This window comes from Solanum dulcamara, chromosome 2 (assembly GCF_947179165.1).
Source record: "Solanum dulcamara chromosome 2, daSolDulc1.2, whole genome shotgun sequence".
Classification (NCBI taxonomy): domain Eukaryota; kingdom Viridiplantae; phylum Streptophyta; class Magnoliopsida; order Solanales; family Solanaceae; genus Solanum; species Solanum dulcamara.
The window spans coordinates 5,326,072-5,341,933 of NC_077238.1; the positions used below are offsets into that span (position 1 = coordinate 5,326,072).

At 31.5% G+C, this 15,862-nt stretch overlaps 2 protein-coding genes across 4 annotated transcripts; one reads left to right on the forward strand and one right to left on the reverse strand.

Annotated features, from left to right (window-relative positions):
- The first annotated feature begins 4,354 nt into the window (after positions 1 to 4,354).
- Positions 4,355 to 9,145, forward strand: LOC129880067 (squamosa promoter-binding-like protein 6). 3 transcript variants are annotated; one of them, XM_055953905.1, is made up of 6 exons: positions 4,355 to 4,490; positions 4,896 to 5,817; positions 6,588 to 6,691; positions 7,423 to 7,488; positions 7,588 to 8,154; positions 8,742 to 9,145. In XM_055953905.1, exons 2-5 carry the CDS (start codon positions 4,997 to 4,999, stop codon positions 8,133 to 8,135), a joined length of 1,539 nt encoding a protein of 512 aa, XP_055809880.1. In that variant the 5' UTR covers positions 4,355 to 4,490; positions 4,896 to 4,996; the 3' UTR covers positions 8,136 to 8,154; positions 8,742 to 9,145. The 3 variants fall into 3 exon arrangements, with proteins under 3 accessions (XP_055809880.1, XP_055809878.1, XP_055809879.1); XM_055953903.1 differs by having other exon boundaries at positions 4,356 to 4,490; positions 7,423 to 8,154; XM_055953904.1 differs by lacking the exon at positions 4,355 to 4,490 and having other exon boundaries at positions 4,510 to 5,817; positions 7,423 to 8,154.
- Positions 9,146 to 10,670: 1,525 nt separating this feature from the next.
- LOC129874631 (protein CRABS CLAW) lies at positions 10,671 to 13,586 on the reverse strand. Its single transcript, XM_055949953.1, has 7 exons — positions 13,446 to 13,586; positions 12,602 to 12,733; positions 12,247 to 12,346; positions 12,089 to 12,137; positions 11,703 to 11,778; positions 11,008 to 11,064; positions 10,671 to 10,872 (listed from the first exon to the last, which is right to left on the reverse strand). Exons 1-7 carry the CDS (start codon positions 13,512 to 13,514, stop codon positions 10,867 to 10,869), a joined length of 489 nt encoding a protein of 162 aa, XP_055805928.1. The 5' UTR covers positions 13,515 to 13,586; the 3' UTR covers positions 10,671 to 10,866.
- Between the last annotated feature and the right edge of the window lie 2,276 nt (positions 13,587 to 15,862).

Here is a 15,862-nt window from a genome sequence, read left to right on the forward strand (position 1 = left end):
TAGGTTCTAGGAATCAAATGATGAATTTAGAGAGTAAAATCCTAACCTTAAGCGTGGAAATTCGTGAAAAATTGATGAAATTCGCCCCAGGTCGCATCCTGAAGTCTTAGGAACTGTTTTTGCAGAAAAAGACCGTTTCTGGGGTTTTTTCCGACTTAAGTCTAGACTGCCCCACTTTAGCGGGACCCATCCCTCTTTAGCGGCCCCGTTCTGGCCATATAAATCCCGCTCTGGAGGGTTTCATGAAAATAGAGAGCTTGGATTTTGAGCTCCAAGCCCCCATTTCACAACACATCCTCTTCCCAAGACGTATTAAAATATATCTTTCACATCAAATCCAATTTTGAGAGTTTTACTCATCCGAATGCGATTCCGCGAAGTTAAAAATGTTCTGTATTGTCTTGGGTATCAGCTTATCCAAATAAATCAGAGATTCGCTCTCCCATCATTCACATGGTCACCCTAGACTTCACTCGACTCAAAATTTTTCTAAATTTGACCTAGGCTAAATTTTTCCGAAGTTACTACCTGAAGTTTTTGATCCAAAATCCTTTCCTATTGGCCTATTCCTAACGACAGGGACAGGTCGTTATAGGTGACCAGTTAGGTTAGGTTTCTCTTATCTGAGTAGTTAAATTTATACCCACTACATAATATAAAAGAGATTTAATGAGAGATTGCATAACTAGGCTCTTGGTCACGGATAACGGGTAGAAATTCATGTGTTATCAATGGTTTACGTTGAGGTGACCTTGGGAAGAAAATTATACAATGAATTTGGGGAAAAATCAATGGTAGTATTATCACATTTGGACTTGTGTGTTCATAAATGCCATAATTGTACGTATATTAGTAGGAAATATGAGAAGGATTGTGATAAACCTTTGGGGTTAGCAATCTTCATGGCTGAGTACAAGATCTGAGTGATTTTATTTGCATTGTTCTGTTTGTCAAATTAAATTATATTTGTGGATTTTATGGTTGTGAGGATCGGGTGTCACGTTTTGACACGTTCTTAGATTGGGTGTCACATTCTGACACATATATGCTGAGTCTGGGTACCATGAAAGGGCCAATTGTGTGTGGGGGGATGGTCCCATGAGAGGACCTGATGAATCTGTCATTTGTGGAATAATGAATATAGCTGTTAATGAACTAAAGAGTAGGATTTTATGAACGAACCCCGTCGATGCCGTGGGTGTTAATAGTTGAGGACTGAAAGTCAGTATAGGCTCATTCGTGAGTAAGAACGCAGAAACTTGTGAGTCCAGATTGTGATATGTGGGACATTCTATATCTTCAAGCTTAATAGGGGAGGTGGCTTGTTGGCATGGAGTTGTTCTCATTGGAGCTTTGGTCAGGTGGTAGTGGTCGTAGTAGTTGTTGACTACTCTTGCTACACCACTTGCCATAATCTGATTGCAGGGACAATGGAGTTTCCTAGATGAAAGCGAAGATGATCCCCAGAACAGCTCCTACTTTTCCTCCCTTGTGGTTGGAGCTGTGTCTTTTTATTTGTCTTATGTCTTGTTCTGTAGAGGTCTTGTACTTGTTTAGACTAACATCCTTAGGGGTTTAAACAGAGTCTTGTGTCAAAACTTGAGTTTGGGACTCATTGTTTAATAGAACTTCTTAACTTATTATTTAATTTTTCTGTAACTTCCGCAATGCTTATTTCATATAAGGGGTTAAGGGTTCTCCTACTTAGATCATAAAGTGGGTGCACGCACGGTTCAGTGGGTTGGGTTGTGACAGAACCTAAAGTAGTACTAACGCTTAAAGGGTAAATACAGTGTGAACTGTGGATTGTGTAAGGTATTGATAATCCGATATAGTAATTATATTAATATATATTTTTTGATACTTGATATTTATGTATGAGTAAAAATTAAAATAGTAAATTGTTATAGTTTTAATGAGTTATCGATTTATTCAATAACCCAATATTAAAAAATCAACAACGAACAGATAACCCAATAATTATTTTTATAAAACCATTAAATAACCGTTAACTCAATAATCCAATAACAATAAATCAACAACACTTTTTTCAATTCGATTTATCGATCGATTAGATTTTTACACACCCCTATGTCTTTAATCTTTTGCATATCAAGATACCCTTATCTCTGATGGTGATTCATCGTCTTCCGCGTACCAAAAAGATTCATAAGTCTTTTCTATATTATTTTTCAAGATCTAAGATTCTGAATCAAGTAATATGACTATTCTGGTAAACTTGTCATATTACTTATTATTTGTTAAGGGGCATGCATAATTTAATGTGAACAAGTAAAAAAAAAATTGGAATTAAAGGAGTATCAATTTATTGACTCTCGAGAGTGAAAAAGAATACCATTAAATAATATAGTACAGTGAATGAAGTTACTCTTTTTTTAAACAGAGATCTCGATACAAGCTTTGAGTATAAAAATTCTTTTTGATAGGATAATTTGTGGCTATCCCGCGTCACTCTGAATTAGTCGAATTTTGACGTGCATGTTGAACGCCAAATGAAAAAGAAGTGAAAAAAATAGTCATTTTGGGACATGTGATCTCAAGAAGTAAAGAGGAACAATCATTTTGGGACAGATGGTTGGACAATCATTTTTACAATATTTAAAGGATAAATATTCTTCAACCACTTCTTGTTTATACCAAAAGAAGAAAATCATAAATTTTCCTCAACCAAACCCAGGAATAGGTGTCCATTTTATTTTTCTTTAGAAATGTCATCAACAGTCTTTCTTCTTCAAGTAATTAACTTGAATTCCTAACAGCAAATTAAATCAAAACTACTACCCTCTGCATAGAAAGTGAAATGTAACATAGAAAAAGGTTATATTAATATACAAGTCTATTTGACCTACCCACTTTGATGTGTAATTGGGTCCTACCAAATACCATTAATAAAAATTATGATATAATGAAAAAAAGTGGATCCAAAATTTAAAGTTTATTGGGTTTTATAATAATTTTAGATTACTTTAAGTAATATTATTTGTATAAGTAAATATTTGTAGATATTAGGCAATTTCTTAAAATGATCTTTTATGGCCACAAACAAATTAAATAGAAAAAATGACCTTTTTCAAATCTCTTATGTGTAAAAGTGAAGATCTCTTGTAAAAAAAATATATAACTAAAAATAAATTTGTAAAGCGTTAGAAAAACAAATTTCTCCCTCAATATGTAAGTTCTCTTCTAGATTTGCAATTGGAGATGGATAGAATCTCTCTATTTTTGACATGAGGTCTCGAGTTTTAGGAGCGGATCTAGAAGATAACCTAAAGTTTCACAAAAACCTAATCGACTTTTACTTAGATCCTATATATACACTAAGCAATTCAATATAAATCAAGAAAATTTTTACTTGTGAATTCATTTATTATTTTGTATATTAACTTGAAGTTACTATAAGAATCCATAAACATTAAATATTAATTTTACATTTGTTGGATTCGAACTCTGATTATGAAAAAATTTCACACACCAAAAATATTAGGATGATTTATAAGAATGATCTTGAATTTGGATGTTTTGAAAGACTCTAGTTGCCCCGTGGGCAAAACCTTTAAGTTTAACGAATTCTTTTAAATTTTGTCTTTAAAGATTTACCTCTTAGCAAGCTATTAAAAGTTTTAAATCACTATTTAAGATTTAATGTAAGTCAATTTAGTCGGATTCCAACAAAGATTCAGACCAAAGTATAACATAGGACCAAAGTATGAGAGTGTCATATAATTGAGGGGTTGAGTGTCATATAATTGAGGGGTTGAGTGTCAAATACTGTTAAGAGTAGAGGTCAGTTTGCATCAAATTTCAACACTCTAGTGATTAGACACACCTAACAGCCTACATTTAGTAATAAATTATATTTGGCCCCTTTTGTTCTTATAATAAATTAGTCTTCAAAATCACCTAAAATGGAAACAAATGCTTTTGGATTTGATTTTAAAAAATTAAAGATATGCTCTCTCACACATGCTCAGAAGCACCCATCAAAAGTTACAAAAGACCTTGAAGTTGCCTTTCTTTTTCTTTTTTTTCAACTCATTACATAAACAAATCCTTAAACTTAATTTTAAAAATATATATTTAAATATCTCAATTGGCAATTAAAAATTCCATCTCATTTTTACCGTGTCATTTAGATGTCCAACAGTAACATGACACCTAAATTTCATAAGTGTTTAAATAATATCTTATAAATTGAAGTGTTCAATCGACACATTAAAAATGAATTAAAGTGCCTATATAATGTACATTTTCAAAATTAAAATTAAAGTATTTATTTACGTTGAGATTAAATTTGAGTGTCCGGATATATATTATTACTTCTTTAAAAAATCAACATGTGGGAAGTGGAAATTATGTTGACTTAAATGTATTTGGTTTATCAGTGCTTCTCTTTTCTCCAAGAATAAAAGTGGAAGAGCACCATACTACCTGTTCCAAGTTCTTTCTAACTTTTTAGACTCTTCTTCTTGGTAAGTTTGATAAAAAAAGTTTCAATCTTTTTTCATCAAAGATGAGTAATCTTTCTACTTTTTTGTGTTTTCCCTGTGGTTTTCTCAATTGGGTATTTTCTTGACTCTTGTTGGATACACTAAGATTAAAGTTCTGATTTTGTCTGTGCTTGTTTCTTGATTTGTAAAACCTGATAGTTGTTATTTGGGGGATCTTGATTTTGGATTCAGTATACTTATAACTAATTTTAGTTTAATGTTCTTGGTTCTATATAATAACACTGTTCACTTCCCTTTGGGATCAATTCTTGAAAAAAAGTCATTTTTTTCATGTTTATATCTTAGGTTTGATTTAATCTGAATTCCAAGATTGGAACTTTATTTCATACTGATGTATTTCTGTCAATTTATATTATGCATATTCAGAATTTCAGTTGGATTTGGCTTAGTGGTGAAGAATTCACTGTGAAAAGTTTATATTTTGAAGCAAAAATTTGTAAGTCTTTGCACTTTGTCTTTGTTTCTGAATGGAACCTTTGAGGTATTCTCTGGAAGGGAGAGGTCTTATTTTTCCTGATAATGTTGAATTATCGGTCGACACGCTTTCAAGAAGTAGAAATATTGTAAAGGAATGGAATTTGAACCCTTTTTGTGATGTTGATAAAAGCATTTGTGGTTTTAGTCAAGAAATAACTGAAAGCACAGAGTTCTTGGGATCAGGTATTGCTGATATTTTGAAGAAATCAGCAGCCTGTAACCCGTGTCACGGAGGTTTAAGTGGCGAAATGGGTGATGGTTGTGGTAAAGTGCTATCATCAACTTCTATGTTTAATACGTTTGAACCAATTCCCGGAGAAGTTGGACTTGGAGCCATGTTTAATCGTAGTGCTTCTAAATCGAACAATCCGATGTCATCATTGATTGATTTGAAATTGGAGGAGTTGACTGATCATGGAGAATTAAGGACTAGTCAATCTTCGAAAGAAAGTTCGATTCTTTCTTCTCCAGAATCTTCATTGCCAGCTGGAAAAGCCCAAACAAAGAGTTTGCATACTCAGGTTCGTGGTCAGAAGGAGTCGTCATCGACTGTTTTTAGGGAAGTCAAGAGTAATCAATCTGTAAAGAGAAACTCGTCTATGTCTTCAGTCAATTCGTCACTGCAGGGAAAAAGACTACGGACTGCAAATTTTCATTCCGAGATTCCTGTCTGCCAGGTTCATGGTTGTAACAAGGACCTAAGCTCCTCAAAAGACTATCACAAAAGACACAAAGTATGTGACGAACACTCAAAAACTGCTATAGTCATTGTTAATGGGATTGAGCAAAGGTTTTGTCAGCAGTGTAGCAGGTTTGGTCTAGATCATTGCTTCTCTTTTTGTAATGTAATATAATTCTTAGATTGTACTGAATGTGTGTGTGTGTATTAAACAAACGTAGAAATATCGTTGACGTGTTGCATTTGATCTGAGAAAACCAGCTATTGTATTGAAGTCATTTGTTTGACTAGGCTTACAAAACTGAACCGAAGGGCAGATCTTGTGGATGTAATGTTAATGAAAAGAAGATGAAGTTTTAGCATCTGAGCTCTTAAGGAACTTATTTTGACACGAATGTGAAAACTACTATTAGCTCCTCCTAGTTTCCACTTAATATATTTAACGTATGCCTTGCTGTTTGTGTGAACTTTAGTTTGAACGATCCACCAAAAATTCTAGAAAGTTAAGTAAATATAGATATTCCAATCTTTCATTTGTATAGTAACTTAATCAATTGACCATCCTCTGGATTCACTCTTATATCACCCTTAAAGTAGAGAACTGTTCTTGGTGTTAACAAAAAGCGACCAGCATAGCACTCAGTTACTATGTTGGTGGGAGGTAGCAGGTATATAGTGATAGTGGTATAGTCGAGGTGCATGCAAGTTCGTTCGGACATTATATTGTTAGCAAAAAGAACAAAGAAGTGACCAGTGCAAATGTTTACTCTGGATATGTCTGTTGATTTTTATGCATTGGGTCTGAATGTCATTATTTATTTCTCGTAGTTACAATTTTTCATGACTGTCTTGGCTGCTAGTCTGCAGCCTGCATAGAATTGCAGTAACCTCTTAAAATGCAGGTTTCACTTGCTAGCAGAATTTGATGAAGGTAAACGAAGCTGTCGCAAACGCCTTGCAGGCCATAATGAGCGGCGGAGGAAGCCCCAGTTTGATACTCACTGGGGTAAACCTTTTCTCCCTCTGCTAATTATCCTGTATTTATTGATTAAATGGAAGAGAGTTCTATGCTTGATTTGTCTTTTAATTTTCATTAAATCAGTGCATAATTAACTTTGTCTACTCTAGAAGATTCATCCGCCACACTCCAATTCTCTTCCTTTTTCCTCTCAATGTATAAAATGGATTGCAACTCCTTCCGTTTCAATTTGTTTGTCTGGTTTTGACTTGACCTGGAGTTTAAGAAAGTAGAGAAGATTTTTGAATCTTGTGGTCTTAAACTAAATAACATGTAGAATGTTCCGACATGCTCTTTAATTTTGTTGTCTTAAACATGTCACCTGAAAAGTTAGAATAAAAGAGTTACCAAAAAAAGATACAGATATTCTTTTTGAAACGGACTAAAAAGGAAAATAAGACAAACAAATCGAAATGGAAGGAGTATTATTTTCCCAACTCTATTTTCATGTGAATGCATGAAAGAACTTTTTATTTCTTAACCCAGTTTGCTTGTCTTGAGTGTGTTCTGAAAGTTTGTTGGTGCTAATTATCCTATTTACCTAATCATATCTAGTTAAAGAAGATAGTTTTTGTATCGAGTTTTTCAATTTTTCATTTGGTAAGCATATCCATAACTGATTATATTCCTTCTTTTAGCTTGTGACCACTCTCATGTTTGTTCTGCTTTGTGAAGAAATGGTTTGCAGTTTTACCGACTACGAATTTATGCAAATGCAGGTTCAAGATTTTTGGATATGACTTCACAAAGGAGAGTACCATTTCTTTTCCCAGAAATATTTCCTGGTAGCTTCTTTTATCAAGAAAATTATGAAGATAATTACAATAGCAAGCACCTTAAATTAGAACATAAGCCATTCGGCATTTCTCAATTGGCTATGTCAGCCAAAAACAGGCAATTCCCTGCAAAAAGCATTCAACATCAGTACGGAGTGAGAAAACAAGATCCGTCCAAAGTTCACACTGGTGGGGCGACATTGTCAGTTCAAGAATTTTCCGAAGGGCAAAACTCCTCTTGTGCTCTCTCTCTTCTGTCAGCCCACTCACAAAACTGTCTACACAATTCAACAGACGTTTCACCAAATCTACGTTGGATGGTTCAAGGAGATCATCATAATCTTCAGAAATCTCCTGGAGTTAATGTTGCAAATAGGTTGACACCAATTGAGTTATATTCATCTGAAGTAGTTGAGCAAGATGGGCTCGTTGTTCAAGTTCCTGATAGTGAGGCTGTTTCATTTGGAATTCAGAGAGACGACGGACATGATCAAAGATCAAACTCTATAAATTCCAAGAATTGCCTTTCTCTGGAAGGTGGGCCTACCATGGATCTAGTGCAGTTGTCTTCGCACCTACAAAGGGTGGAGCAGCAGAAAAATTCCGTCCAAGTGAAGCAGGAAAATGATATCTTTTGTTCCTTTACTTCCACTTGAGGGTTATGAGAGCTACAAGGTCTGTAAACATGTCTATTATTTGATATTTAACGCTGATTTCGTTTCTATAGTTCATGTCCTTGTTAAAACAAGAACAATTTTTTCTGAATTCAATACGCAAAAAACATGTCCTCATGTATATACACCTGATATCTGACGAGACAAAGTTAACAAATTTGAATAATGTGCCATGTCACTTATACTACTTGTTACAGTGACCTGAACATGTTTGGGCGAAAAATCGAGATAAGACTATTGTTTATTACTGCTTGCAGTTTTTTTATTTCTAGTAATTAGTAAAGATTAAGGATCATTATGAGCCTTGGTGAGTGTCGGTTTACGCCATGATTTCTTTTGTCGAAGCATGTATATTACAGTGTGCTGATCCTCTACAGTGGTGTAGAAGGCTACTAATGTGACATTGCAGTATTCAGATCTTTCATCCCCCCATTCCCCAACTCTCTCCCTCTTGAAAAGATAGAAACCTCAAAAGCAAAAAAGCAAAAGCTTTTAGGAATAGGAACTTCTTGTCTGAAATATATATATATAAAAATTATTGTTGTTATCGTTTATGACCTTTTCTTGGTTTTTCCATCCTAACTGCAGGCTGAAGGGTCAACATTTGAAGTGAAGAATCGGAAGATAATATGAGGAGATTAAACTAATTCACAAGTGGCCTTTCCAACAAGTCAAAAGGCAAAGGCAGATTAATAAATGATTTAAACCGGTGTATCTTTTGTAAGTGTCAGCCATAGCTTTTCTATTTCTTTCCTTACATCAATTGTTTGTTTCAATATATCCATTTCGTCGTAACAGTGCTCTTTTTATTTTAATAGTCGATGTTGTCTCCAAGGAATCTTGCATCATATACTGATGTTTAAGAAGAGAATAGTATCAGAAGGATAACATTTCTTGTGTGTAATTTATATATATCATCTCTTTTATATTTGGTGTGAATGTGGAAAAAAACCTTATGTTTATAGAAACAACAATAATTGCCTTAGTCGTTACATCTATAAATCTTCACTTTTCTGTCAGCAATTCTTGTGATTCATCTAGAACTGATAAAGTTGCTGCCATATGACATGTGACCAACAGGTCACAGATTCGAGCTGTGGAAATAGCCTCTCGCAGAAAGGTAGGGTAAGACTACGTACAATAGACAACCCTTGTGGTACAAACCCGCGTAAAGCGGGACCTTAGTTCACCAGGCTGCCTTTTTTAATTCTTGTGACGCAAACTCCTTCTCCTGGTTGTGAAAAGTATAGAATCTTACTATTTTAGCAAAAATATCATTCTTTTTATATGGTTTAGTCTACTTTCCAATTCTACACTTTTGCTGCCATACATGTGTGGCAATGGAATTATAAAAATCTTGTGATTGCAGTGTATGACTTCTGCTGCAAAAAAGTTATGCTCTATGCATGTGTCAACACGTGTACATACACGCGAAAGGGGGATAAAAAAGAACCTTTCAATCGTGCAGGTATATTGGCATGTCTTTACGGGTTGTAAGCGTGCAGAATTGTATATGGAATCTATCATTAAGTAGGGTTTTTTTTAGTTGAATTTGACTTGGTTGGTTTTTCAATTCATTAATAGTGTTATTTAATGCATTAGATTAGTGTGTTTTGTGTTGTGGTCCTTGATAGAGAAGGAATGAAAGAAGAAGAAGTGGTCCCTTATTTATTGGAATTGCAACATTCTATTTGGTTGAAAAATTAGACCTGTTGTTCCCATCATGTAGTATCATTCTAGGAAGTTGTGAAAAAAATTGTTCAATATATGCAAGTGGATGATTTTAAGAAAGAAAATGGGGGGGGGGGGGGGGTCGGGGTTTAAGTTTGTGATTAATTAGATCCTTTTGAATAAACAATGATGATAATTAGAGCATTGGACATTTGTGTGTGGTAATTCCCTTAGCACGCGTGGTGTGGTGTGTCGTGTCATGTCATGCCCAGCATAAAGTGTTTAATTCGTATATTTTTTTTGAGTAGTGTAAAGTGTTAGATCGGAACAAGTTCAAGTTCTGATGTCAACTTAGAAGAAGCAGACGAATTTAGAGGGCCGTTGATGTATTTAGCTTTTTAATACTACATGTTGTCTCACTTGCTTTGTATGTTTTGTTATTTTGTTATCGTTATTTTCCTTCAAATCCTGCTTTGATTACGCTCTTTTTGAGGTAAGAGTCTATCAGAAACAATCTTTCTACCCTACAAAGATATGGGTAAGGAATGCATGCGTACATTTGCTCCTCTCTAGATTTTACTTTCGGAATTATATTGGATATATTGTTATTGTTGATGATGTATTTAACCTTTGTTACCCATATATAAGAGGAGTAATAAATAAAATTGTTTACATTTTTGAGATTATATTAGAATTTTGATATTTTAATTCATAGTAATTAACATTTTTGCCACACCTAAGGGCGAATAAGATAATATACAATAATGAAAACAATATAAGTTGTAGTATTTTACTTAATAAACTAAAACTGTAAATTTGAGGAAGATGATAAATAAGCACTAGATATAATAATATAATAATATAGCATAGGATATACTTTGTTTTAACTAAAGTTTTTAAATAGCAAATTAGATAAAGATCAACGCAAACTATAGGATAAGTGCAACAAACTTAACTATCCTACATGTTTTCTCCCAAGTAAATGGAAAACATCATTAATATTACATATAATATAGTCTCAATGTTTGCTTCAATTCAACATCTAAGCCTACACACAAAAAAAAATGTTTGTCATTAGATAAAAAATAATAATATATATATATATATATATATATATATATATATTACAAGAAAAATAAAACTTATTAATTTGTTACAAGGAAAAGAAATTGAGAACTCTTACATTCTTGGAATTTCCAGACAAGTATCCATTTGGTGGATTAGGAATGTACCTAGCCCACTACATAACAAATAAAATTGTTAGAGATTTGTTACAAAGTTGTGGTTACAAATAAAATCAAAGTACCAAAAAAAAAAAAAACTAATCTTAGTATCTTTTAGATAATTAATTATTTCACTTATTATTGACAATTACACGTAGTTATCTTTTAGATGATTTAAAAATATGAAATTTCTTTTCACTGTCATTGAAATATTATTTTTAAGTTGAGCCATGTGGAAATTTGCTCTTCAGAAACGTTTCAAACAAATATTTTTGTCAGAAATTCTGAATTTTCGGAAATGCTCGTTGGAAAAGTTTTAAGTGGTGGGGTTATAATTTCAGGATTACTAATTGTGGGATAGAAAAAAAAATGACACATTTACCCTTATCTAAAGCTCTTTTCCCAAATCTTTTAATTTGAGAAATTAAAATTAGAAATTGAAAGTGTATCTCCAGTGTAAAACTAAACATATGTTCTATATTAATTAATGAGTAAATTGACTAAATGATATATTAAATATATCATCAAAAAATAATTCCGTCATTATTTAATCTGTTATAATCCCAGTATATCTTGTTCACAAACCCTAAAAAAAAGTTCCTTTTAAAAAAAATTAAAGCTTAATTAAGATGAAGATTAGTGAAATTAAACTCACATTTTTAGCAGCTGCACTGAAAGCTTCTCTATGTGGTATTTCTGGATTTTCAGCTTTGATACGTTGTATCTCTTCCCTTTTATCAAAGTAATTAAAGCACATATAATAAGACTCAAAATGAAATAAATGAATATGAAATGAATAAGCAAATAATTAACCGTACTTCTTTTGTTTCAATTTTTGTAATAACATAGTTCGATTGACACAAAGTTTGAAAACACAAATGAAAGTGTTTTCATAATATAACCATAAGACTTTAAATATAACGAAACGTTTATTCAAAAATCTGTTATTACTTTTTAAACAAACTGATAAAAACTAGTATCACGTAAATTGAAATGAAGGAAATAATAATAAATAAAAAAGAAAGAAGTTATGATATTTACTTCATGAACCGATTGTAAGCAGATGGAAGCCTATGTTTCCTCTCAGGAGCTTCAACAAAGTTATAAAAAAATAAAATAATTAAGTACCATTAACTTAATAATTAAAAAAAATTAAAATGATTGAGTGATTTTTTTAAAATAATAAAAACATTACATACGTTTTACCACAAAAGGTGCCTTTGGAGATAAAGGTTCACTTGAAGTTGATGAGGCAGATGATGAAGCTTTGCCCTTATTTTTGAATTCACTACAATAATCCTATTGATTAAAACAAAATATATAATAAATTAAATAACCAAAAAATGTATAAAATTTTATGAAACTTCTCAAACCAGAAATCCAAATAATAATAAAAAAAGAGTCATGAAAACAACCACTAATATTTATATTAGGATAAGTACGTAGGTTATGTTCGGTTTATAAACAACCACCTCGTGGGATGCATCTTTTCTCTGCTAACGCGTGATATATGTTTTATACATCGAACTGTCTTTTAAAAAAAAATATAAATACCTGATGAAGATTGGGTTGATGATCAAAGCATTGGCCTTGAATTGGAGGTCTAGTGCTTAAAAAAGAAAGGTTGCTACAATGGCCACATTTCACTGTCACAGTATCCATTAGCCTCTTGTATGGAATTCCAACCTTTAAAAATAAAAATAAAAAATAAAAAAGTAAAAAGTTGTAGTGATTGAAGTGATTCATAAATCAGAAATTGTCTCAAAACCATATTAATTATCCTGGGATTATAATCGAGATAAATAATTTCACCATATATATATATATATATATATATATATATATATATATATATATATATGTAAGGATAACATCATATTTAGTATAATTCTATAAATGAGATTTTGGGAGAATAGATATATACAGACCTTATTCCTATTTTTTTGGGATAGAGAAGTTATTTATAATAAACTAATCAATCAACCACAAAATAATTTTAATTAATCTCAAATTTTATATCGAAATAATCCACTTAATCCTTCCTACCAAAACAATCCCTCCAAGTATTTATTAAAAGTACACGTGTTGTAGCATGTGATTTGGCAAAATAGAAGAATTTAATTTCTTTATTCTTGCTAACTAAAATAGTCATATTATACTAAAAGGAAAACAATCATAGTAGCTTTATTTTGACCTTCCTATTTTTTACTCCATCAAGAAATTAAACTATATTATAAAATCACTCACATCACAGAAATGATTGATGGAAACTTGTAAATGAAGAATCATAGATTCATAGAGACCAAAAAAAAAAAAAACATATATGGCAAAACTAATTATATTAATTAGGTACTTTTGCATGAAAAAAGTAAGAAATTAAATTAAATAATTAAATTACCGCAAGAACAGTGTTGCAAAAGTTGCATCGAACGTAGCAAAGATGTTCAGAAGATTGAACAAAATCCATGGAGTTTTTTAATTTTTCAGATGGAGAATAGAAAATATGTTTTTTTATTTTTTTGGTTTTAAAGGAAAATTTTTTAAGGTTGGTTTGGGGGTGGGGGGGTGGAGGGGAGGGGGGTATTGATGAGGAAACTAAGAGAAAAAGAGTTGCACAGAAAATTGTTAGTGGCCCTTATATAGTACTTGTATTTGTATATATGTTATATTTATACTTGAATATTTGGATGATTTTTCATAACATATTTTCAACTTCTAGTTGTTAGTTATGCATCTCAAATGATTCACCCTTTCCAGGATCATTTACAAGATTTATTCGTGAATTCAATTTTTCTTTAATTTAGATAATGGGTTCTGAACCATAATATATGTTTTTGCTTATTGGGTGTTAGAATGGATTAAAGTCCCATAATATTGATTGACAAATAGATTGATAATCGCTTATATGAATTTGGACAATATAATCATTCGCTCATGAACTACCTTTAAATTGGATTTGACTTAGGTTCATGTGTCATATTTTATACATGAATAATTAGTTTCAAGCAAAAATACTGAATTTGAATCAAAACTATTGAATTCTGCTGAACTCATAATTATTATAATAATAATAACAACGTATTGTATCAACCAACGTATAGATATTATATTGATGATTCACACGATTTTCTATCGTATGTATATTTTTACTTAACTTAAAGAGTTATGAGAAGAAGAAGAAAGAAAGAAATCTTTTTTTTTCATTGTCCAATAATGTTTTTTTTTAAAAAAAAAAATCATCCTTTTTTTCTTATATTGTGCATTAGGGCATTGAGGTTTTTCACCAAAGGTTCTTGGTAATATATGTTGTGTTATATGCTACTGTCCAAATTGGTTTCAGTGTCCTTAAAATATGAATAAAAATAGTAACAAATCATACAATAATGGTGATGACATAAATCAAAGTTTAAATTCCTTTGCCTTTTTGACTCTAATTAGGTCATGTTAAATAAATATAATAATAATAATAATAACAATAATCTTGAGAAGAGAGTTTATCAGAAACAATTTTCTTTTCTCACAAATGTACAGGTAAGATCTGTGCACTCCCTCTTTTTCCAGATCTCGATCACTTGTGAGAATATACTGAGTATATTGCTATCGTTGTTGATGAATCTAATTAGGTGATTAATATGATAGGCAAATTGCATTTTCCTGTTCTAATACATTAAAAAAGACAGTACATTAAGGTTGAAACATATGACAGAAAATATAAACATAAGAAGACAATAGTCCAGATATGCAATAATTTGTTGAAGTACAACGTTTGATTCTCTTGACAGATCCTCGTCTTTTGCCTTATACTATTCTTATCAAATCAAAGCTTATCTAATCATCTTATATTAGTTTTTGCTTCTTTCAATATTTTGGGGATATATATATATATATATATATATATATATAATTGAATGTGCAATCACTAGAAATTGGATATATATGATCATGGTGACATGAATGTAACAATCTTTCATCATGAGTAATTTGTTCCAAACATTTTCTTGATAGCAACGTGCGATAAGTTTTAAATCTTAATACAAGTAAGACATATCTCATCAAATCATCAGTTTTTAAGGTTTGAGATAGGTTGAACTAATTAAAAATACATTTTAGGAGCGAAATCTAATGACCAACAAGAGCACTTTAACAATTTACTTTTAACTACGGGTAAGTTTGCTAGTAGGAATTTCGATTTCGAAGACACATATTAATTTCTAATTAAAAAAATTATTAGGTTAGATCCTTGCCCAAAATAACTTAAGATATTGTCTTTCTTGAGGACTTCCCATGACATCAAACGTCCATACTCATAATAATAGCAAGCAAAGTATAATTTTTGTATGAATTATATTTGCTAGATCTTCTTTTCGACCGGGGTGGAGCGGGTTAAACTTTATTTGCCATATAGTAAATTTTAATTTTTTTTACTTTTTATTTTATAAATTTACTTTTTTATATTTTAAATTTTCTTACCCAACATTTTGACTTAATAACTATCGACCGCATGTCTTTCTCTAAATAAAAATTACTCAATTAAACTCATTGTAATTATATACATGGCGAGAAGTCTAAAGATTTTGCATAAGACTCAATTAATTAAACTCATTGTAAATGTACACTATCACTAATCTACCAAACAAAAGTTGGGTAACAAAGATATATACATGATTTTATTGATCATCATTCATCGGAAAATTATATTATATATATAAAATTAAATTTATATTTAAGATTCTTACTCAAATTTCTCGTCCAGTTGCGCTAGCTTACGCCAATATTTTTTTTTTAATTTCCCATTCGATATGATGGTCGTATCCA

Coding starts and splice junctions, on each gene's coding strand:
- LOC129880067 (XM_055953903.1), top strand. CDS start 4,997: ATGGAACCTTTGAGGTATTCTCTGGAAGGGAGAGGTCTTATTTTTCCT. Junction 5,818..6,587: donor TTTTGTCAGCAGTGTAGCAG/GTTTGGTCTAGA, acceptor CTTAAAATGCAG/GTTTCACTTGCTAGCAGAAT. Junction 6,692..7,422: donor CCAGTTTGATACTCACTGGG/GTAAACCTTTTC, acceptor ATGCAAATGCAG/GTTCAAGATTTTTGGATATG.
- LOC129874631 (XM_055949953.1), bottom strand. CDS start 13,514: ATGGATTTTGTTCAATCTTCTGAACATCTTTGCTACGTTCGATGCAAC. Junction 12,138..12,246: donor GGCACCTTTTGTGGTAAAAC/GTATGTAATGTT, acceptor ACTTTGTTGAAG/CTCCTGAGAGGAAACATAGG. Junction 11,779..12,088: donor GCTTACAATCGGTTCATGAA/GTAAATATCATA, acceptor CTTTGATAAAAG/GGAAGAGATACAACGTATCA.